The 23224-nt window shown below is 45.3% G+C and overlaps 2 protein-coding genes and 2 pseudogenes across 2 annotated transcripts; all 4 read right to left on the bottom strand.

Annotated features, from left to right (window-relative positions):
- LOC114545457 (transcription factor mef2A-like) overlaps positions 1 to 4835 on the bottom strand; it is a 10134-nt pseudogene extending 5299 nt beyond the window's left edge.
- Positions 4836 to 8615: 3780 nt separating this feature from the next.
- On the bottom strand, positions 8616 to 9764 carry LOC114573963 (putative uncharacterized protein DDB_G0271606; annotated as a pseudogene).
- Positions 9765 to 10545: 781 nt separating this feature from the next.
- On the bottom strand, positions 10546 to 11083 carry LOC114573965 (ataxin-8-like; the record flags this gene model as incomplete). Its single annotated transcript, XM_028606224.1, has 2 exons — positions 10546 to 10931; positions 11020 to 11083. Coding segments are annotated over 2 exons (450 nt in total), but the record flags the coding sequence as incomplete, so codon positions are not given.
- Positions 11084 to 13946: 2863 nt separating this feature from the next.
- On the bottom strand, positions 13947 to 14923 carry LOC114573964 (putative uncharacterized protein DDB_G0271606; the record flags this gene model as incomplete). The annotated part of the gene is given in 4 exon segments (XM_028606222.1): positions 13947 to 14114; positions 14117 to 14477; positions 14680 to 14747; positions 14786 to 14923. Coding segments are annotated over 4 exon segments (735 nt in total), but the record flags the coding sequence as incomplete, so codon positions are not given.
- Between the last annotated feature and the right edge of the window lie 8301 nt (positions 14924 to 23224).

Below are 23224 nucleotides of genomic sequence, written 5' to 3'. Positions count from 1 at the left end.
CTGCTTCTGTGGTTGTTGTTGGGGCAGCTGTGGTTGTTGTTGCTGCTTCTGTGGTTGTTGTTGCTGCAGCTGTGGTTGTTGTTGCTGCAGCTGTGGTTGTTGTTGCTGCTGCTGTGGTTGTTGTTGGGGCAGCTGTGGTTGTCGTTGCTGCTTTGTTGTGTTGGCTTCTGTGGTTGTTGTTGCTGCAGCTGTGGTTGCAGCTGTGTGGTTGTTGTTGCTGCTGTGGTTGTTGTTGCTGCAGCTGTTGTTGTTGTTGCAGCTCTGTTGTTGTTGGGGCAGCTGTGGTTGTTGTTGCTGCTTCTGTGGTTGTTGTTGCTGCAGCTGTGGTTGTTGCTGCTTCTGTGGTTGTTGTTGCTGCAGCTGTGGTTGTTGTTGCTGCTTCTGTGGTTGTTGTTGCTGCTTCTGTGGTTGTTGTTGCTGCTGCTGTGGTTGTTGTTGCTGCTTCTGTGGTTGTTGTTGCTGCAGCTGTGGTTGTTGTTGCTGCTTCTGTTGTGGTTGTTGCTGCAGCTGTGGTTGTTGTTGGGGCAGCTGTGGTTGTTGTTGCTGCTTCTGTGGTTGTTGTTGCTGCAGCTGTGGTTGTTGCTGCAGCTGTGGTTGTTGTTTGCAGCTGTGGTTGTTGTTGCTGCAGCTGTGGTTGTTGTTGCTGCTTCTGTGGTTGTTGTTGGGGCGGCTGTGGTTGTTGTTGCTGCTTCTGTGGTTGTTGTTGCTGCTTGTTGTTGTTGTTGCAGCTGTTGTTGTTGCTGCTGTTGTGGTTGTTGTTGTTGCTTCTGCAGCTGTGGTTGTTGTTGCTGGGCTGCTGTTGTTGTTTGTGTGGTTGCTGCTGTGGTTGTTGTTGCTGCTTCTGTTGTTTGTTGCTTCTGTGGTTGTTGTGCTGCTGTTGTTGTTGGGCAGCTGTGGTTGTTGTTGCTGCTTCTGTGGTTGTTGTTGGGGCAGCTGTGGTTGTTGTTGCTGCTTCTGTGTTGTTGTTGCTGTTGTTGTTGTTGCTGCTTCTGTGGTTGTTGTTGCTGCAGCTGTGTTGTTGTTGCTGCAGCTGTGTTGCTGCTTCTGTTGTTGTTGCAGCTGTGGTTGTGGTTGTTGTTGTTGCTGCTTCTGTGGTTGTTGTGGCAGCTGTTGTTGTTGTTGCTGCTGCTGTTGTTGTTGGGGCAGCTGTTGTTGTTGTGCAGCTGCTGCTTCTGTGGTTGTTGTTGGGGCAGCTGTGGTTGTCGTTGCTGCTTCTGTGGTTGTTGTTGCTGCAGCTGTGGTTGTTGTTGCTGCTTCTGTGTGTTGTTGCTGTGGTTGTTGTTGTGGTTGTTGTTGGGGCAGCTGTGGTTGTTGTTGCTGCTTCTGTGGTTGTTGTTGGGGCAGCTGTGGTTGTTGTTGCTGCTTCTGTGGTTGTTGTTGCTGCTGCTGCTGTGGTTGTTGTTGCTGCTTCTGTGGTTGGTTGTTGTTGGGGCAGCTGTGTTGTTGTTGCTGCTTCTGTGGTTGTTGCTGCTGCTGTGGTTGTTGTTGCTGCAGCTGTGGTTGTTGTTGCTGCAGCTGTGGTTGTTGTTGCTGCAGCTGTGTTGTTGTTGCTGCAGCTGTGCTGTTGTTGTTGCTGCAGCTGTGTGGTTGTTGTTGCTGCAGCTGGGGCAGCTGTTGTTGTTGTTGCTGCTTCTGTTGGTTGTTGTTGCTGCAGCTGTGGTTGTTGTTGGGCAGCTGTGGTTGTTGTTGCTGCTTCTGTTGTTGCTTTGTTGTTGCTGTTGTTGTGGTTGTTGCTGTCTGTTGTTGGGGCAGCTGTGGTTGTTGTTGGGGCAGTGTGTTGTTTGCTGCTGCTGTGGTTGTTGTTGTTGCTGTTGCTGTGGTTGTTGTTGCTGCAGCTGTGTTGTTGTTGTTGCTGCAGCTGTGGTTGTTGTTGCTGCTTCTGTGGTTGTTGTTGCTGCAGCTGTGCTTTGTTGTTGTTGTTGCAGCTTCTGTGGTTGTTGTTGCTGCTTCTGTGGTTGTTGTTGCAGCTGTGGTTGTTGTTGTGGTTGCTGTCTGTTTGTTGTTGCTGCAGCTGTGGTTGTTGTTGGGGCAGCTGTGGTTGTTGTTTGGCTGTGGGTGCTGTGGTTGTTGTTGCTGCTTCTGTGGTGGTTGTTGTTGTTGCTGCAGCTGTGGTTGTTGTTGCTGCTGCTGTGGTTGTTGTTGCTGTGGTGTGGTTGTTGTTGTGGTTGCTGCTTCTGTTGTTGTTGTTGCTGCTGTGGTTGTTGTTGTTGTTGTTGTTGCTGCAGCTGTGGTTGTTGTTGCTGCTTCTGTGGTTGTTGTTGCTGCTGGTTGTTGTTGCTGTTCTGTGGTTGTTGTTGCTGCAGCTGTGGTTGTTGTTTGCTGTTGTGTTGCTGCTTCTGTGGTTGTTTGCTGCAGCTGTCTGTTGTTGTTGTTGGGCAGCTGTTGTTGTTGTTGCTGCTTCTGTGGTTGTTGTTGGGTTGCTGTTGTTGTTGTTGTTGCTGCTGCTGCTGTGGTTGTTGTTGCTGCAGCTGTGGTTGTTGTTGCTGCAGCTGTGGTTGTTGTTGCTGCTTCTGTGGTTGTTGTTGGGGCAGCTGTTGTTGGTTGTTGCTGCAGCTGTGGTTGTTGTTGCTGCAGCTGTGGTTGTTGTTGTTGCTGCTGCTGTGGTTGTTGTTGGGGCAGCTGTGGTTGTTGTTGCTGCAGCTGTGGTTGTTGTTGCTGCTTCTGTGGTTGTTGTTGCTGCTGTTGTTGTTGTTGTTGTTGTTTGCTTCTGTGGTTGTTGTTGCTGCAGCTGTGGTTGTTGTTTGCTTCTGTGGTTGTTGTTGTGGTTGTTGTTGTTGCTGCTTCTGTGGTTGTTGTTGTTGCAGCTGTGGTTGTTGTTGCTGCTTCTGTGGTTGTTGTTGCTGCAGCTGTGGTGTTGTTGCTGCAGCTTCTGTTGTTGTTGTTGCTGCAGCTGTGGTTGTTGTTGGGGCAGCTGTGTTGGTTGTTGCTGCTTCTGTTGTTGTTGTTGGGGCTGCTGTGGTTGTTGCTGCTTCTGTGGTTGTTGTTGTTGGGTTGCTGCTGTTGTGGTTGTTGTTGCTGCTTCTGTGGTTGTTGTTTGCAGCTTGTTGTTGTTGCTGCTTCTGTTGTTGTTGTTGTGGTTGTTGTTGTGGTCTGTGTTGTTTGCTGCAGCTGTGGTTGTTGTTGCTGCAGCTGTGGTTGTTGTTGCTGCAGCTGTGGTTGTTGTTGCTGCAGCTGTGGTTGTTGTTGCTGCAGCTGTGGTTGTTGTTGCTGCTGCTGTGGTTGTTGTTGCTGTGGTTGTTGTTGCTGGTTGCTGTGGTTGTTGTTGCTGCTTCTGTGTTGTTGTTGGGGCTGCTGTTGTTGTTGTTGCTGGTTCTGTTGTTGTTGTTGTTGTTGTTGCAGCTGTGGTTGTTGTTGCTGCTTCTGTGGTTGTTGTTGCTGCAGCTGTGGTTGTTGTTGCTGCAGCTGTGTTGTTGTTGTTGTTGCTGTTGCTGTTGCTGTTGTTGTTGCTGCAGCTGTGGTTGTTGTTGCTGCTGCTGTGGTTGTTGTTGCTGCTGCTGCTGTGGTTGTTGTTGGGGCAGCTGTGTGGTTGTCGTTGCTGCTTCTGTGGTTGTTGTTGGGGCAGCTGTGGTTGTTGTTGCTGCTGTCTGTTGGTTGTTGTTGCTGCAGCTGTGGTTGTTGTTGCTGCTTCTGTTGTTGTTGGGGCAGCTGTGGTTGTTGTTGCTGCAGCTGTGGTTGTTGTTGCTGCAGCTGTGGTTGTTGTTGTTGCTGCTGTTGTTGTTGTTGTTGCTGCAGCTGTGGTTGTTGTTGCTGCAGCTGTGGTTGTGTTGTTTCTGTGGTTGTTGTTGGGCAGCTGTGGTTGTTGTTGCTGCTTCTGTGGTTGTTGTTGCTGCAGCTGTGGTTGTTGTTGCTGCTTCTGTGGTTGTTGTGTTGCTGCAGCTGTGGTTGTTGTTGCTGCAGCTGTGGTTGTTGTTGTTGCTGCTGTGGTTGTTGTTGCTTCTGTGTTGTTGTTGCTGCTGTTGTTGTTGTTGCTGCAGCTGTGGTGTTGTTTGTTGTTGCAGCTGTGGTTGTTGTTGCTGCTTCTGTGGTTGTTGTTGCTGCAGCTGTGGTTGTTGTTGGGGCAGCTGTGGTTGTTGTTGCTGCTTCTGTGGTTGTTGCTGCAGCTGTGGTTGTTGTTGCTGCTGCTGTTTCTGTGTTGTTGTTGGGCAGCTGTTGTGTTGCTGCTTCTGTGGTTGTTGTTGCAGCTGTGGTTGTTGTTGCTGCAGCTGTGGTTGTTGTTGTTGCTGCTGCTGTGGTTGTTGTTGGGGCAGCTGTGGTTGTTGTTGCTGCTTCTGTGGTTGTTGTTGTTGCTGCTTCTGTGGTTGTTGTTGGGGCAGCTGTGTTGTTGTTGCTGCTTCTGTGTTGTTGTTGGGGCAGCTGTGGTTGCTGCAGCTGTGGTTGTTGTTGGGGCAGCTGTGGTTGTTGTTGCTGCTTCTGTGGTTGTTGTTGCTGCTTCTGTTGTTGTTGTTGTTGCTGCTGCTGTGGTTGTTGTTGCTGCTTCTGTGGTTGTTGTTGCTGTTGTTGTTGTTGCTGTGGTTGTTGTTGCTGCAGCTGTGGTTGTTGTTGCTGTGTTGTTGTTGCTGCAGCTGTGGTTGTTGTTGCTGCTTCTGTGGTTGTTGTTGGGGCTGCTGTGGTTGTTGTTGCTGCTTCTGTGGTTGTTGTTGCTGCAGCTGTGGTTGTTGTTGCTGCTTCTGTGGTTTGGTTGTTGTTTGCTGCTTCTGTGGTTGTTGTTGTTTGGGGCTGTTGTTGTTGTTGTGGTGCAGCTGTGGTTGTTGTTGCTGCAGCTGTGGTTGTTGTTGCTGCAGCTGTGGTTGTTGTTGCTGCAGCTGTGGTTGTTGTTGCTGCTTCTGTGTTGTTTGTTGTTGGTTGCTGCTGTGTTGTTGTTGTTTTGCTTCTGTTGGTTGTTGTTGCTGCAGCTGTGTTGTTGTTGTTGGTTGTTGCTGTGGTTGTTGTTGCTGCAGCTGTGGTTGTTGTTGCTGCAGCTGTGGTTGTTGTTGGGGCTGCTGTTGTTGTTGTTGTTGCTTCTGCTGTGGTTGTTGTTGCTGCAGCTGTGGTTGTTGTTGTTGCAGCTGTGGTTGTTGTTGCAGCTGTGGTTGTTGTTGCTGCAGCTGTGTTGTTGCAGCTTGTGGTTGTTGTTGCTGTCTGTGTTGTTGTTGCTGCTTCTGTTGTTGTTGCTGGGGCTGTGGTTGTTGTTGGGGCAGCTGTTGTTGTTGTTGCTGCTTCTGTGGTTGTTGTTGCTGCAGCTGTGGTTGTTGTTGCTGCTTCTGCTGCTTCTGTCGGTGGTTGTTGCTGCAGCTGTGGTTGTTGTTGGGGCAGCTGTGGTTGTTGTTGCTGTGGTTTGTTGTTGGGGCAGCTGTTGTTGTTGTTGTGCTTCTGTGGTTGTTGTTTGCAGCTGTGGTTGTTGTTTGCAGCTGTGGTTGTTGCTGCTGCTGTGGTTGTTGTTTGTTGTTGGGGCAGCTGTGGTTGTGTTGCTGCTTCTGTGGTTGTTGTTGCTGCAGCTGTGGTTGTTGTTTGCTTCTGCAGCTGTGGTTGTTGTTGCAGCTTCTGTGGTTTGTTGTTGGGGCTGCTGTGGTTGTTGTTGCTGCAGCTGTGGTTGTTGTTGCTGCAGCTGTGGTTGTTGTTGTTGCTGCAGCTGTGGTTGTTGTTGCTGCAGCTGTGGTTGTTGTTGGGGCAGCTGTGGTTGTTGTTGCTGCTTCTGTGGTTGTTGTTGGGGCAGCTGTGGTTGTTGTTGCTGCTTCTGTGGTTGTTGTTGCTGCAGCTGTTGTGTTTGCTTCTGTGGTTGTTGTTGCTGCAGCTGTGGTTGTTGTTGGGGCAGCTGTGGTTGTTGTTGCTGCTGCTGTGGTTGTTGTTGGTTGCTGTGTTGTTGTTGCTGCTGTCTGTTGTTGTTTTGTTGGGGCAGCTGTTGTGTGTTGTTGCTTCTGTGTTGTTGTTGCAGCTGTTGCTGTTGTTGTTGTTGCTGTTGTTGTTGTTGCTGCAGCTGTGGTTGTTGTTGGGGCAGCTGTGGTTGTTGTTGCTGCAGCTGTGGTTGTTGTTGCTGCTTCTGTGGTTGTTGTTGCTGCTTCTGTGGTTGTTGTTGCTGCAGCTGTGGTTGTTGTTGGGGCAGCTGTGGTTGTTGTTGCTGCTTCTGTGGTTGTTGTTGTTGGGGCAGCTGTGGTTGTTGTTGCTGCTTCTGTGGTTGTTGTTGCTGTGTTGTTGCAGCTGTGGTTGTTGTTGGGGCTGCTGTTGGTTGTTGTTGCTGCAGCTGTGGTTGTTGTTGCTGCAGCTTCTGTTGTTGTTGTTGGGGCTGCTGTGGTTGTTGTTGCTGCAGCTGTGGTTGTTGTTGCTGCTTGTGTGTGTTGTTGGTTGTTGTTGGGGCAGCTGTGGTTGTTGTTGGGCAGCTGTGGTTGTTGTTGCAGCTGTGGTTGTTGGTTGTTGTTGCTGCTGCTGTGGTTGTTGTTGCTGCTTCTGTGGTTGTTGTTGGGGCAGCTGTGGTTGTTGTTGCTGCAGCTGTGGTTGTTGTTGCTGCAGCTGTGGTTGTTGTTGCTGTCTGTTGTTGTTGCTGCAGCTGTGTTGTGTTGTTGGGCAGCTGTGGTTGTTGTTGCTGCTTGTTGTTGCTGCTGCTGTTGTTGTTGTTGCTGCTTCTGTGGTTGTTGTTGGGGCAGCTGTGGTTGTTGTTGCTTCTGTGGTTGTTGTTGCTGCTTCTGTGGTTGTTGTTGGGGCAGCTGTGGTTGTTGTTGCTGCTTCTGTGGTTGTTGTTGTGCAGCTGTGGTTGTTGCTTCTGTGGTTGTTGTTGGGGCAGCTGTGGTTGTTGTTGCTGCTTCTGTGGTGGTTGTTGCTGCTGTGGTTGTGCTGTCTGTGTTGTTGTTGCTGCAGCTGTGGTTGTTGTTGCTGCAGCTGTGGTTGTTGTTGCTGCTTCTGTGGTTGTTGTTGCTGCAGCTGTGGTTGTTGCTTTGTGGTTGTTGTTGCTGCTTCTGTGGTTGTTGTTGCTGCTGCTGTTGTTGTTGCTGCTTCTGTGGTTGTTGTTGGGGCAGCTGTGGTTGTGTTGCTGCTTCTGTGGTTGTTGTTGTTTGCAGCTGTGGTTGTTGTTGCTGCTTCTGTTGTTGTTGTTGCAGCTGTGTTGTTGCTTGTTGTGGTTGTTGTTGCTGCTTCTGCTGTGGTTGTTGTTGCTGCAGCTGTGGTTGTTGTTGCTGCAGCTGTGGTTGTTGTTTGCTGGGCTGCTGTGGTTGTTGTTGCAGCTGTGGTTGTTGTTGCTGTGGTTGTTGTTGGCAGCTGTGGTTGGTTGTTGTTGCTGCAGCTGTGGTTGTTGCTGTGTTTTGTTGGGGCTGCTGTGTTGTTGTTGTTGTTGCTGTTGTTGTTGTTGCTGCTTCTGTGGTTGTTGTTGCTGCAGCTGTTGTGGTTGTTGCTGCTGTGGTTGTTGTTGTGCAGCTGTTGTTGTGTTGCTGCTTCTGTGGTTGTTGTTGCTGCTGCTGTGGTTGTTGTTGCTGCAGCTGTGGTTGTTGTTGCTGCAGCTGTGGTTGTTGTTGCTGCAGCTGTGGTTGTTGTTGGGGCAGCTGTGGTTGTCGTTGCTGCTTCTGTGGTTGTTGTTGGGGCTGTGGCTGTTGCAGCTGTGTTGTTCGTTGCTGCTTCTGTGGTTGTTGTTGGGGCAGCTGTGGTTGTTGTTGCTTCTGTGGTTGTTGTTGCTGCAGCTGTGGTTGTTGTTGCTGCTGCTGTGGTTGTTGTTGCTGCTTCTGGTTGTTGTTGTTGGGCAGCTGTGGTTGTTGCTGCTTCTGTGGTTGTTGTTGCAGCTGCTGTGTTGTGGTTGTTGCTGCAGCTGTGGTTGTTGTTGCTGCTTCTGTGGTGTTGTTGCTGCAGCTGTGGTTGTTGTTGCTGCAGCTGTGGTTGTTGTTGCTGCTTCTGTGTGGTTGTTGCTGCTGCTGTGGTTGTGTTGCTGCAGCTGTGGTTGTTGTTGGGGCTGTGGTTGTTGTTGCTGCTGCTGTGGTTGTTGTTGCTGCTTCTGTGGTTGTTGTTGGGCAGCTGTGGTTTGTTGCTGCAGCTGTGGTTGTTGTGTGGTTGTTGTTGCTGCTGCTGTGGTTGTTGTTGCAGCTGTGGTTGTTGTTGTTGTGGTTGCTGCTGCTGTGGTTGTTGTTGTTGTTTTGTTGCTGCTTCTGTGTTGTTGTTGCTGCAGCTGTTGTTGTTGGGGCAGCTGTTGTTGTTGGGGCTGCTGTTGTTGTTGTTGTGTGTTGTTGTTGCTGCTTCTGTGGTTGTTGTTGGGGCTGCTGTGGTTGTCGTTGCTGCTTCTGTGGTTGTTGTTGCTGCAGTTGTTGTTGTTGCTGCAGCTGTGTTGTTGTTGTTGCTGCTGCTGTTGTTGTTGTTGCTGCTTCTGTGGTTGTTGTTGCTGCTCTTGTTGTTGTTGGGGCAGCTGTTGTTTGCTTCTGTGGTTGTTGCTGCAGCTGTGGTTGTTGTTGTTGCTGCTGTGGTTGTTGTTGCTGCTGTGGTTGTTGTTGGGGCAGCTGTGGTTGTTGTTGGGGCAGCTGTGGTTGTTGCAGCTGTTGTTTGTTGCTGCTGCTGTGGTTGTTGTTGTGGTTGTTGTTGGGGCAGCTGTGGTTGTTGTTGCTGCTTCTGTGTTGTTGTTGCTTGTTGTTGTTGCTGTTGGTTGTTGTTGCTGCAGCTGGTTGTTGTTGTTGCAGCTGTGGTTGTTGTTGGGGCAGTTGTTGTTGCTGCAGCTGTGGTTGTTGTTGGGGCAGCTGTGGTTGTTGCTGCTTCTGTGGTTGTTGTTGGGGCAGCTGTGGTTGTTGTTGCTGCTTCTGTGGTTGTTGTTGGGGCAGCTGTGGTTTTGTTGCTGCTTCTGTGGTTGTTGTTGCAGTGGTTGTTGTTGCTGCTTCTGTGGTTGTTGTTGCTGCAGCTGTGGTTGTTGTTGGGGTTGCTGTGGTTGTTGTTGCTGCTTCTGTGGTTGTTGTTGCTGCAGCTGTGGTTTGTTTGCTTCTGTGGTTGTTGTTGCTGCAGCTGTGGTTGTTGTTGCTGCTTCTGTGGTTGTTGTTGCTGCAGCTGTGGTTTTGTTGTTGCAGCTGGTGTTGTTGTTGCTGCTTCTGTTGTTGTTGTTGGGGCAGTGTGTTGTTGTTGCTGCTGTGTTGTTGTTGTTGGGGCAGCTGTGTGGTTGTTGTTGCTGCAGCTGTGGTTGTTGTTGCTGCAGCTGTGGTTGTTGTTGGCTGCTGTGGTTGTTGTTGTTGGGGCTGTGGTTGTTGTTGCTGTGGTTGTTGTTGCTTCTGTGTTGTTGTTGTTGCAGCTGTGGTTGTTGTTGCTGCAGCTGTGGTTGTTGTTGCTGCAGCTGTGGTTGTTGTTGCTGCAGCTGTGGTTGTTGTTGGGGCAGCTGTGTTGTTGTTGCTGCAGCTGTGGTTTGTTGCTGCAGCTGTTGTTGTTGTTGCTGCTGCTGTGGTTGTTGTTGGGGCAGCTGCTGTTGTTGTTGTTGTTGCTTCTTGTGGTTGTTGTTGGGGCAGCTGTTGTTGTTGTTGTTGCTGCTGTTGTTGTTGTTGTTGCTGCAGCTGTGGTTGTTGTTGGGGCAGCTGTTGTTGTTGTTGCTGCTTCTGTGGTTGTGGTTGTTGTTTGCTGCAGCTGTTGTTTGTTGCTGCTTCTGTGGTTGTTGTTGTGGCTGTGGTTGTTGTTGCTGCAGCTGTGTTGTTGTTGTTGCTGCTTCTGTGGTGGTTGTTGTTGCTGCAGCTGTGGTTGTGTTGTCTGTGGTTGTTGCTGCAGCTGTGTTGTTGTTGTTGTTTGTGTTGTTGTTGCTGTTGTGGTTGTTGCTGCTGCTGTGGTTGTTGTTGCTGCAGCTGTGGTTGTTGTTGGGCTGTGGTTGTTGTTGCTGCTTCTGTGGTTGTTGTTGGGGCAGCTGTGGTTGTTGTTGCTGCTTCTGTGGTTGTTGTTGGGGCTGCTGTGGTTGTCGTTGCTGCTTCTGTGGTTGTTGTTGGGGCAGCTGTGGTTGTTGTTGCTGCTTCTGTGTTGTTGTTGTTGCTGCTGCTGTGATGTTGTTGTGCTGTGTGTTGTTGCTGCTTCTGTGGTTGTTGTTGCTGCAGCTGTGGTTGTTGTTGCTGCAGTGGTTGTGTTGTTGTTGTTGGGGCAGCTGTGGTTGTTGTTGCTGCTTCTGTTGTTGTTGTTGCTGCAGCTGTGTTGTTGTTGGGGCAGCTGTTGTTGTTGTTGCTGCTTCTGTGTTGTTGTTGGGGCAGCTTGTTTGCTGCTTCTGTTGTTGTTTGGGGCTGCTGTGGTTGTTGTTGCTGCTTCTGTGGTTGTTGTTGCTGCAGCTGTGGTTGTTGTTGCTGCTTCTGTGGTTGTTGGCAGCTTGTTGTTGCTGCTTCTGTGGTTGTTGTTGGGGCAGCTGTGTTGTTGTTGTTGGGGCAGCTGTTGTGGTTGTTGCTGCTGTTGCTGTTGTTGTTGGGGCAGCTGTGGTTGTTGTTGCTGCTTCTGTGGTTGTTGTTGCTGTGGTTGTTGTTGCTGCTGTGGTTGTTGTTGCTGCTGGTTGTTGTTGGGGCTGCTGTGGTTTGTTGCTGCTTCTGTTGTTGTTGTTGGGCTTGCTGTGGTTGTTGTTGTTGCTGTGGTTGTTGTTGCTGCAGCTGTGGGTTGTTGTTGCTGCTTCTGTGGTTGTTGTTGGGGCTGTTGTGGTTGTTGTTGCTGCTTCTGTGGTTGTTGTTGGGGCAGCTGTTGTTGTTGTTGTTGCTGCTTCTGTGGTTGTTGTTGCTGCAGCTGTGGTTGTTGTTGTTGTTGTTGCAGCTGTGGTTGTTGTTGCTGCAGCTGTGGTTGTTGTTGGGGCAGCTGTGGTTTTGTTTGCTTCTGTGGTTGTTGTTTGCTGCAGCTGTGTTGTTGTTGTTGGTTGCTGCAGCTGTGGTTGTTGTTGCTGCTTCTGTGGTTGTTGTTGGGGCTGCTGTGTTGTTGTTGTTGCTGCTTCTGTGGTTGTTGTTGCTGCAGCTGTGGTTGTTGTTTGCTGTGTTGTTGTTGCTGCTTCTGTGGTTGTTTGGGGCAGTTGTTGTTGTTGTTGCAGCTGTGGTTGTTGTTTGTTGCTGTTGTTGTTGTTGCTGCAGCTGTGGTTGTTGTTGCAGCTTGGTTGTTGTTGTTGCTGCAGCTGTTGTTGCTGCTTCTGTGGTTGTTGTTGGGGCAGCTGTTGTTGTTGTTGCTGCTTCTGTGTTGTTGCAGTTGTTGTTGCTGCTTCTGGTTGTTGTTGCTGCTGGTTGTTGTTGGGCAGCTGTGGTTGTTGCTGCTTCTGTGGTTGTTGTTGCTGCAGCTGTGGTTGTTGTTGCTGCTTCTGTTGTTGTTGTTGTTGCTGCTGTGGTTGTGTTGCTGCTTCTGTGTTGTTGTTGTTGCTGTGGTTGCTGTGGTTGTTGTTGCTGCTGCTGTGGTTGTTGTTGGGGCAGCTGTGGTTGTCGTTGCTGCTTCTGTGGTTGTTGTTGCTGCAGCTGTGGTTGTTGTTGCTGCTGCTGTGTTGTTGTTGTTGTTGGTTTTGTTGCTGCTTCTGTGGTTGTTGTTGGGGCAGCTTGTTGTGTGTTGCTGCTTCTGTGGTTGTTGTTGCTGTGGTTGTTGTTGCTGCAGCTGTGGTTGTTGTTGCTGCTTCTGTGGTTGTTGTTGCTGCAGCTGTGGTTGTTGTTGCTGCAGCTGTGGTTGTTGTTTGCTTCTGTGGTTGTTGTTGGGGTGGTTGTTGTTGCTGCTGCTGTTGTTGTTGTTGTTTGTTGTTGCTGCTTCTGTGTTGTTGTTGTTGTTGCTGCTTCTGTGGTTGTTGTTGCTGCAGCTGTGGTTGTTGTTGTTGCTGCTGTGGTTGTTGTTGCTTCTGTTGTTGTTGTTGTTGCTTCTGTTGTTGTTGTTGGGGCAGCTGTGGTTGTTGTTGCTGCAGCTGTTGTTGTTGTTGTTGGGGCTGCTGTGGTTGTGTTGCTGCAGCTGTGGTTGTTGTTGGTTGTTGTGTTGCTTCTGTGTGGTTGTTGTTGCTGCTTCTGTTGTTGTTGCTGCAGCTGTGGTTGTTGTTGCTGCAGCTGTGGTGGTTGTTGCTGCAGCTGTGTTGTTGTTGTTGGGGCTGCTGTGGTTGTTGTTGCTGCTTCTGTGGTTGTTGTTGGGGCAGCTGTGTTGTTGTTGTTGCAGCTGGTTGTTGTTGCTGCTTCTGTGGTTGTTGTTGGGGCTGCTGTGGTTGTCGTTGCTGCTTCTGTGGTTGTTGTTGGGGCAGCTGTGGTTGTTGTTGCTGCTTCTGTGGTTGTTGTTGGAGCTGCTGTAGTTGTTGTTGCTGCTTCTGTGTTGTTTGTTGCTGCAGCTGTGGTTGTTGTTGCTGCAGCTGTGTTGTTGTTGTTGCTGCTGCTGTGGTTGTTGTTGGGGCAGCTGTGGTTGTTGTTGTTGTTGCTGCTGCTGTGGTTGTTGTTGCTGCAGCTGTTGGTTGTTGTTGTTGGGGCTGCTGTGGTTGTTGTTGCTGCTTCTGTGGTTGTTGTTGGGGCTGCTGTGGTTGTTGTTGCTGCTGCTGCTGTGGTTGTTGTTGGGGCTGCTGGTGGTTGTTGTTGCTGCTGCAGCTGTGGTTGTTGTGGGGCAGCTTCTGTGGTTGTTGTGCTGCTTCTGTGGTTGTTGTTGGGGCAGCTGTGGTTGTTGTTGCTGCAGCTGTGGTTGTTGTTGCTGCAGCTGTGGTTGTTGTTGGGGCAGCTGTGGTTGTTGTTGCTGCAGCTGTTGTTGTTGGTTGGCAGCTGTTGTTGTTGTGCAGCTGTGGTGGTTGTGTTGCTTCTGTGGTTGTTGTTGGGGCAGCTGTGGTTGTTGTTGCTGCTTCTGTGGTTGTTGTTGTTGCAGCTGTGGTTGTTGTTGTTGCTGTTTCTGTGGTTGTTGTTGTTGTTGCTGTGGTTGTTGTTGTTGTTGTTGTTGTTGCTGCTGGTTGTTGTTGTTGCTGCAGCTGTGGTTGTTGTGCTTGCAGCTGTGGCTGCTGTTGTTGTTGTTGCTGCTTCTGTGGTTGTTGTTGGGCAGCTGTGGTTGTTGTTGGGGCTGCTGTGGTTGTTGTTTGCTGTGGTTGTTGTTGGGGCAGCTGTGGTTGTTGTTGCTGTGGTTGTTGCTGCTGCTGTGGTTGTTGTTGCTGCTTCTGTTGTTGTTGTTGCTGCTGTGCTGTGTGGTTGTTGTTGCTGCAGCTGTGGTTGTTGTTGCTGCAGCTGTGGTTGTTGTTGCTGCAGCTGTGGTTGTTGTTGCTTGTTGTTGTTGCAGCTTCTGTGGTTGTTGTTTGCTGTGGTTGTTGTTGGGGCTGCTGTGGTTTGTTGGGCAGCTGTGGTTGTTGTTGCTGCAGCTGTGGTTGTTGTTGCTGCAGCTGTGGTTGTTGTTGCTGCTTCTGTGGTTGTTGTTGCTGCAGCTGTGGTTGTTGTTGCTGCTTCTGTGGTTGTTGTTGCTGCAGCTGTGGTTGTTGTTGCTGCAGCTGTGGTTGTTGTTGGGGCAGCTGTTGTTGTTGTTCTGTGGTTGTTGTTGCTGCTTCTGTGGTTGTGTTGCTGTGGTTGTTGTTGTTGCTGCTGTGGTTGTTGTTGCTGCTGCTTCTGTGGTTGTTGTTGGGGCAGCTGTGGTTTGTTGGGCAGCTGTTGTTGTTGTTGTTGTTGCTGCTTCTGTGGTTGTTGTTGCTGCAGCTGTGGTTGTTGTTGGGGCAGCTGTGGTTGTTGTTGCTGTGGTTGTTGTTGCTGCTGCTGTGGTTTGTTGTTGTTGTTGTTGTTGTCTGTTGTTGTTGTTGCTGTGCTGTTGTTGTTGCTGCAGCTGTGGTTGTTGTTGCTGCAGCTGTGGTTGTTGTTGCTGCTTCTGTGGTTGTTGTTGCTGCAGCTGTGGTTGTTGTTTGGGGCTGCTGTGGTTGTTGTTGCTGCTTCTGCTGTGGTTGTTGTTGGGTTGCAGCTGTGGTTGTTGTTGCTGCAGCTGTGGTTGTTGTTGCTGCAGCTGTGGTTTGTTGTTGGGGCTGTGGTTGTTGTTGCTTCTGTTGTTGTTTGTTGTTGTTGTTGCAGCTGTTGTTGTTGCTGCTTCTGTGGTTGTTGTTGGGGCAGCTGTGGTTGTTGTTGGTGCTTCTGTGGTTGTTGTTGCTGCAGCTGTGGTTGTTGTTGGGGCAGCTGTGGTTGTTGTTGCTGCTTCTGTGGTTGTTGTTGTTGTTGTTGTTGCTGCTTCTGTGGTTGTTGTTGGGGCAGCTGTGGTTGTTGTTGCTGCTTCTGTGGTTGTTGTTGGGGTGCTGTTGTTGTTGCTGCTTCTGTGGTTGTTGTTGCTGCAGCTGTGGTTGTTGTTGTTGCTGTGGTTGTTGTTGCTGCTTCTGTTGTTGTTGCTGCTTCTGTGGTTGTTGTTGGGGCAGCTGTGGTTGTTGTTGCTGCTTCTGTGGTTGTTGTTCTGTGGTGTGTTGTTGTTGCTTCTGTGGTTGTTGTTGCTGCAGCTGTGGTTGTTGTTGCTGCTTCTGTGGTTGTTGTTGCTGCAGCTGTGGTTGTTGTTGCTGCTTCTGTGGTTGTTGTTGGGGCAGCTGTGGTTGTTGTTGTTGCTGCTTCTGTGGTTGTTGTTGGGGCAGCTGTTGTTGTTGTTGCTGCTTCTGTGGTTGTTGTTTGCTGTGGTTGTTGCTGTGGTTTGCTGCTGTGGTTGTTGTTGGGGCAGCTGTGGTTGTGCTGCTGCTGCTGTGCGTTGCTGCTTCTGTTGTTGTTGGGGCAGCTGTGGTTGTCGTTGCTGCTTCTGTGGTTGTTGTTGGGCAGCAGCTGCTGGTCTGTTGTTGCTGCTGTGGTTGTTGTTGGGGCTGCTGTGGTTTGTTGCTGCTTCTGTGGTTGTTGTTGGGGCAGCTGTGGTTGTTGTTGTTGCTGCTGTGGTTGTTGTTGTTGGGGCAGCTGTGGTTGTTGTTTGCTGCTGTGGTTGTTGTTGCTGCTTGCTGTTGTTGTTGTTGTTGCTTCTGTTGTTGTTGTTGGGGCTGCTGTGGTTGTTGTTGCTGCTTCTGTGGTTGTTGTTGGTTGTTGTTGCTGCTTCTGTGGTTGTTGTTGCTGCTTCTGTGGTTGTTGTTGCTGCAGCTGTGGTTGTTGTTGTTGCTGCTGTGTGTTGTTGTTGCTGCAGCTGTGGTTGTTGTTGGGGCTTCTTGTTGTTGTTGCTGCTTCTGTGGTTGTTGTTGCTGCTTCTGTGTTGTTGTTGTTGCAGCTGTTGTTGTGTTGCTGCTGCTGTTCTGTGGTGGTTGTTGCTGCAGCTGTGGTGGTTGTTGGGGCAGCTGTGGTTGTCGTTGCTGCTTCTGTGGTTGTTGTTGGGGCAGCTGTGGTTGTCGTTGCTGCTTCTGTCGTTGTTGGAGCAGCTGATGTTGTTGTTGCTGCTTCTGTTGTGTTTGTCGTTGCTGCTTCTGTGGTTGTTGTTTGTGCAGCTGTAATTGTCATTGCTGCAATTAGTTAGCAAAGCCGAGCTTTCCTGAATCAACTAAATTACCTGTGTCTGTGTTTCTATAACAAACATTTCATGCTGTTTGCGCAAAAACTGCCCTTTAAGTTTGTGTTGTTCAAACAAGTTATCAAAATAACTCACTCTCTTTATTCTGCCACATGAGGAACATGAGCTCAAGTATATTTTGTATTTGTATGGTGGTTATTATTTTTTTTTTTGTTAAACATCGCTCAGCTTACCTATAAGAAACACAAACATTGATATGATCCGCACGACACCCATCTTGTCTTCTTTGAATCTGTGAAATTAAACAATATAGAAACTTATTAATAGAAGCAACATTTGGAAAGTTTTTTACTACATTAACTACTTTCTAGACTTACTTTTTAACATTGCACCCAAATTACAGTTGTCATTATAGCAGCTTATTAGCTTAGTAGCTTATTAGCCTTAACAGAATACATAAAAAGGGAAATTGTTCACTGCAAATAATTATAATACAGTATCTCATTACCTAATTATATATATCCTGAACTGCATACAAGAAAGGTTACTGATAATGAGATGGGAGAAAAAATGTATTGTACTTTTAATTGGGGGGAAAGAAACAGTGAAGACCCACATCCAAAACAATGTTATAACTTCATTTGAGAATCACTTATTATCACAATAAATATTTGCTATGTGATAATGACATAATGAACCTTTCCTTAAATTAGGAAATAGGAGATTAATAGAATGTATCATATCTGTAATATTGTAAACCTTTCATCTTATTTGACAGTCAGTATGTGGTGACTGTCAATTGCAATTGATTTTTATTGGAACAGATATTGGAACAGTAGACTAATGACGTCACTCATTTTTCAGAAATGTTGTTACACCTTACACAAAACCAAATATCCAGGTAAAGAATTTCAGCAATCCCACTTTTAAGTTGATAAGTAAGGGACATCTCCTGATAGCATTACATATAGATTTAAACATGTACTCACCCCAAATGAAAAGATTTAAAATCAAGCGTTATTTGTTCCCCCTTTCTATCAGCTTTTAACATGTCTTTTAATTCAGTCCAGTTCCCCTGTGATATTGTTAAAACGTTCACCTTCTGTGACAGTACTCATCTATTAGGGCCTTTATATGGGAAAAAGAAGCAAGACTGGTGATGTGACTCATAGGTGGTATTCAGAAATGTTGTGATACCTTGGTGATGAACAAAACTAAATCTCAAGACATAGAATTTCAGCTGTCAATTTGTCAGTTTTGGCTGAGTATAGACCTATAATGGAACACTCTTCATCACTTGTTCATCTTATTTGACAGTCAATGTCTATTATTATATTGGAACAGATATTGGAACAGAGTAGGCTATTGACGTCACTCATAGGTGAAACATTTTTTAGAAATGTTGTTACACCTTAACGAAGACCAAAACCAATTATCCAGGTATATAATTTCAGCTGTCCATCTGTCAGTATCTTTGATCATTATCATGGCATACTCCCTTCTTTTGTCCTGCTGCATTCCACCTACGTGAATGTTAAAACTATTTTGACCAGTAAGGACAAAATGATAAATATAGATTTCTAGTGTCGTGGTAATGGTGCCGGAAGTAATGCAAGAAAAATAGAATTGCATTTATTCATACTGAACTATAGACTTATCACAACAGTGAAAGTAGAAAACAATAATATTTATATGGACAGATATTAAATTGAGTACTCAGCAGTAGGCAATATAAGAACAAATAACAATGATGTAATTATTTAAATTAACTCAATCTGGACTTGAATAAGCGGCATAAAATGGATGGATGGAATAACCAATGTCAAATTTATAAAATTTTCAAGTTTGAAGCTTTTGCTTAAATTATTAATGTCTACTTGTATTTTTCCTCCACATTCCATTTTATATTTAACAATAGTAGCACACAGGGTAAAGACAAACTGTAGCTGCTTTTACATGGTTCACAGCTGAGTTCACCAAGTTGGATGTAAGACTTTTTAAACACCTTGTTAATAAAATGCAACAAACCTTTTAGAGATCATCAAAATCAATGGGATTTAATGTGTAGCAACTGTGAATATCAACAACTCTTTTAAAGGAAATCCAACCAGATTTTGACCTGATGAGGTCTGGGGGTCACGGACTGACAAACAAAAACATTCTCAGACTACATCAGGAAGCCTGAATAAATAATAAAGCCTTCTTACTGTGAAAGGTTTAAGTTTACTGTGGTGGAGGGTTAGCAGTCGTGGCCTTCAGGATGCCTTGCAGCACCTTGTAGTTGTTGAGTGGTTGGTTCTCTTTGGACAATATGATATTGTCCAAATGTCCAACACAATATGATTATTCTGGCCAAAGTATGAAAAATTTCTTAAAACCAGTAAGGGCAATAAGGCCTAATTTATGTTGTTATTAGCCTATATCACATTTGTTGGCTACTCCTCAATATAAACAATTCTTAATGATAAAATGGATGGATGAAATAACCAATGTCAAATTATGAATTTATTCAATTTTCAAGTTTGATTCTTTTGCTTGAATTTTTTACTAATATGCTAAGTTGATATAAATATACACGTGAAGCAAACCAATGCTTGCAGCAGGGGTTCATGGGAGAAACGCCATATCCTTTTGATTTTCTTGTATTAATAATGAGTCAATCAGCTAATCTACTGTAGCTAGCTGTATTAACAGTGTTTGCTCCAGGTCTGATGATGCTGACTGAAACTTAACAAAAAAGGATTAAACTGCTTCCTGAATGCACAAATCACTATCGCAACAATCCCACTTTTAGTTTATAAGTGAAAGACATCTCCTGATAGCATTACATATAGACTTAAAAATGTACTTACCCAAAAAATGTAAGATGGAATGTTATATATATCCCCCTTTCTATCTGCTTTCAATGTTTAAAACTTTTTCAATGTATTTTAATTCAGTCCAGTTTACATCTGTGGTATTGCCAAAACGTTCACCTTCTGTGACACTCCACATCTATTAGGTCTTTTATATTGGAACAGAAGAAAGGCTAATGATGTGACTCAGCAATGTTGTGATGCCGTAGCAATGAACAACACAAGATCACAGGATACGGAATTTTAGCAATGTGTAAGTTTCTTGGTTCATTACAACTATAATGGTACACTCCCTTCTTGTATCCTGTGAAACCGGTTGCTGGTGCATTCCACCTATGTGAATGTTGAAAGAAGTATGACTATCGTGACAGTAAGTTAGGACAAACAAATAAATATAGATTTCCAACGAAAAGATAATTAATGGAAAAAAAAAGAATTGCATCTCAAACATGTTGAACGAATATTGTACATGATATTTGGAATTATCATACTAAATATGAAAATAGATGATTACAAAACTATATAGACACATCAATAGGATATGTGTCTTAGGGCGTTTTCACACCTGTAGTTTGTTCGCTTTGGTCCAATTCAGTTGGTGAGTTAGTAAACTTGGAGCGATTTGCCCTCGGTCAGTTTGGTTTGGTTTGGTTTCACACCTGGAAAATTCTGGTCTATCTATTGGGGCCTTTATATTGGAACAGAGTAAAGGCTAATGACGTGACTCATATTTTCAGAAATGTTCTTACATCTTAGTGATAAACAAAACAAAATATCCGCAGACAGACGTGTCACTTCCTTGGCTCAGTATAATGGCACACTACCTTCTTTGGTCCTTGTGCAATCCACCTACGTATGTGAATGTTGAAAGAGGTTCGACCAGTGTGACAGTAGGTCATGACAAACAACTGAATATATATTTGTGGTAATGAAGCAAGAAGAAATGCAGAAAAAATAATTAGGCTACATATTTAAACATAGTGAATGAATATTGTATATGATATTTGGAGTTATTGTAGTAAATATAAAAAAGATGATACAAACAACAATCATGTTTGTATTGACACTGTTGTAAATTCCACATTCCATTCTTTGAGAAGTCTTTGTTCAGAGACAATCAGTCCATCCAGACTCTCTAATCTTACTACACATCATCTAAATGAATGGAACGATTGATGGAAAATATGTACATCGTTGTGTATGTGTCAGAAAATACAGAATTGTTTTTTGGGCATTTTTTTATTTGATAATGAGAGACAATGCAGCCAGATAAGGCATAGAATATGTACTGCTTACTGAAAAGCAATTAAACTCAAAAACTTAAACTGTTTAGTTTAACATTAAACTAAACAGACAACACACTGCCTTTTTGATGCTTTCTTAGAGGTTGTACCAGAATAGATTTACATGGTTTACTTTTAAAAAAACACCACATTTTTGTTGTACTGCACATTGCTGCAGCTCCTCTTGTCACCGTGTGTGTTGAGCTCTCTGTTTTAGATACTGAGTGAGGCATCTCCCCTCTATTCATACTTTTCACGTGATGTCACAGCACTATGGGAACGCCCACCTGGAGGGCAAAAAGAAGCTGCCCTCCACTGTCCGTGAACGAGCCGGCCCAGCTTTTACCACATTGTAGCCTAAAATATCAGATAGTTGTTGTTCAACTGGATGCACAAACCGAAGAGAGACAAACCTATACTCTGCTCCCTGATACTTCCCCTCTGCCCTGCCGGTCCTGTATTCTACACAAGATATATTGCTAATGTTTCGTATGTAAACATCGCTAAATTAGTTCACAGCTCTGTGAGATTATCAAAAAAGACATGGGATCATTCAAGTGTGTTTCTGACTGCCGGTGTTAGCTAGCGTAGCACGCTAGTGAGCTATCCTTTTCCCAGAATCGTGTCCGATCGCAGACAAAATCAATTGCAATCCAACAGCACATTATATAACGTAAACAAAGACACATGTTGCAGGGGCTCTTTTATGAAATGAGCAGTGGTGAAAGTTATGACATCATGTTATGATTGAGTGTAGCTAACTAGCTAGTGCATTAGCTAACATTAGTTGAAATAATTACACTTAGGGAATGGACCACCAGAGGAAAATAGGGGAGGGTCATGTCTTTTTATTCTTTGTTGAGGGGAGGGTCAGCCAACATTTTTTTGTGCAGCAAAGTTAGACAGCGATTAGTATAACTTTGGGTTGCACACTAAAGATAAAAATAAAATAAACAACATATTTTTGTTTAATACATCTTATTTTATTGGTTATATTGAAACCAATACAGTTTGATATGAGATTTCATCCTAAAAGCAGTTAATTTAATATCGTACTCTAGTGAGTTTTTGGGTTGGTATATCACAAATTGCTTATAACTAAATTATTAATGGATATTGATGTTGAAAACATTTTATTTTGGTAATTTCCTTTTCTTTTAAAGAAATTATTCATTGAACTTTTTTGTTGCTTTTATACAGGTTATAAAACCACTAAACAGATTATTTATATATGCTACGTTTTTGAGTCATGAGCTTTTCATGCCTCAAATAGAAGGGATATAGTAGCAATAATAAATAAGGTGTTTAATAAATAAGGTGTTCACATCATTTTTTTATTATTTAAAAACTACTTTAAAGAAAATTTAGTTTTGTTTTGATTGACTTTCACTATTTGCAGAAACACAATCCTTAAATTAATCTAAAAGAGTACAATTTCAAAACCAGTGTTTCCTTTTCAGCACAATCTGTATGGATTTTATAGAGTTAAACCAGCATGAAGCAAAAAATGCTGTTTTATAATTATTGATATTCACTAAAATAAGTAGAATGTTTTCCAAGTGATAATATTGATAAATGAACAAATAATGCTTTTTGGAATTCTGTTTTGTGCCACACAGCACCTCATGTGTGACAGTCGGGTCCCCACCGCCTTCTCCCATCAAACTGACCCTGTTTTGACTCAACCACTGAAAGTAAAACACCAGGCACATCTCCCCCTTAAAGTGATGGTTGGGAGTAATTTACCCTAGGGTCCTTTGCACCATGACCTCGAGCCAAACACCCCCCCAGAAGCTTTTTTCACCTGGGTGTAACATTGGGAGAGTTAGCGTAGAGTAGCTTTATCAGCTGAATAGCTTATTAGCACAGGGGCTAATGGACCCACATTTGTATCTCGTAAATGACCCCACTTATAATGCCCGAAATGATACCAAACTTCTACACTAGTACATATAGGTTATGTACTCATAAAACGGAGCCAGTTGAGGTGGTTCGGGCATCTGGTAAGGATGCCCCCTGGGCGCCTCCCTAGGGAGGTGTTCCAGGCACGTCCAGCTGGGAGGAGGCCTCGGGGAAGACCCAGGACTAGGTGGAGGGATTATATCTCCAACCTGGCCTGGGAACGCCTCGGGATCCCCCAGTCGGAGCTGGTTAATGTTGCTCGGGAAAGGGAAGTTTGGGGTCCCCTGCTGGAGCTGCTCCCCCCGCGACCCGACACCGGATAAGCGGACGAAGATGGATGGATGGATGGATGGACTCATAAAACGATGGATTGGAAAGTTTGTAAGTACACCAGAAGTTTATGAACACTTGCCTGCTCTCTTCTACTCTCTGTTGCTGCTGCTGCTGCTGCTACCTGCAGTTAGACGAGTGCTTAGGGCCGTCTACAAATTACTACACCGAAAAGAGATACAACAAAAATATTTATTAATTTAATTATTAAATAAGGTAATGTCTCCAAACTTATCTCAGTTATTACTTGTCTCCTGCTAGTTATACTACAGCACTTACTTAAAAAAAAAAAAGTAAAATTAAAAAATATTTTTGTTGCATCTCTTTTCGGTGTTGTAATTTGTAGACATCCCTAAGCACTCGTCTTACTGCCGGCAGCAGCAACAACAGCAAAGAGCAGAAGCCAACAGGCAAGTGTTCATAAACTTCTGGTGTACTTACAAACTTTCCAATCCATCGTTTTATGAGTACATAACCTATATTTACTATTGTAGAAGTTTGGTATCATTTCGGGCATTATTAGTGGGGTCATTTACGAGATACAAACGTGGGTCCATTAGCCCCTGCGCTAATAAGCTATTCAGCTGATAACGCTACAATACGCTAAATCTCCCAATGTTAGACCCAGGTGAAAAAAGCTTCTCGGGGGTTGTTTTGCTCGAGGTCATGGTGCACAGGACCTTAGGGTGAAATTACTCCCAACCATCACTTTAAGGACTGCAGCAAACTCCTTCTCCCCAGACTGATAAGTATGCTTGTGTACAAAATGCAACAAGCTTTAACTGATATGTGCTGGGTCCAGGCTGCACGCCTAGTGGCACACATGACTCTTTCCAGGACAAGCCTGGGCCCTGTGTATTAAATTCTTCTTCAATCTATGTTGTGATAGGTAATAGAAAAATAATGGTGAATCTGCTAAGTAAGAAAAAGAAGCACGTAACTGCCAACTTAGCAAATTTAGCATCCATTCCTCGTCATCAACAACCTGTCCTAAAAAAATATTTTAACACAATAACACTAGCCTTACTAAATGTCAGGTCTTTGGCAGGTAAATCATTTTTAATCAATGATTTTATTATTAAGCACAATCTTGATTTTATGTTTTTAACTGAAAACTGGTTAGACCATAATAACAGTGCTGCTGTTCTTATAGAGTCAGCTCCTCCTAACTTCAGTTTTATGAGTGAGCACAGAGTGAATAAGAAAGGTGGTGGAGTCGCCATTTTGTTTAATGACTCATTCCAATGTACTGAAATATCTTATGGAAACTTTGCTTCTTTTGAATATATGGCTCTTCAGCTAAGGTCCTCCCCTCGACCTATATTTCTAAATATCTACAGGCCACCTAAATACTAGAGATGGCCCGATACCATTTTTTGCTTCCCGATACCGATTCAGATACCTGAACTTGTGTATCGCCCGATACCGAGTACCGATCCGATACCAGTGTGTCATATATTTTATTATGTTTTAACAGCTGTATACTACTATCCCTGTATGGATGTGATATTATTTCTATCTTTGTGAAACATGAACAAACACAAACAATGAACGCCACAGTACTTTCTT

Source organism: Perca flavescens, chromosome 19 (assembly GCF_004354835.1).
Source record: "Perca flavescens isolate YP-PL-M2 chromosome 19, PFLA_1.0, whole genome shotgun sequence".
NCBI classification, from domain to species: Eukaryota; Metazoa; Chordata; class Actinopteri; order Perciformes; family Percidae; genus Perca; species Perca flavescens.
The sequence above is the reverse complement of the archived record's forward strand: the minus strand, read 5'-3'. Positions and strand labels throughout refer to the sequence as shown.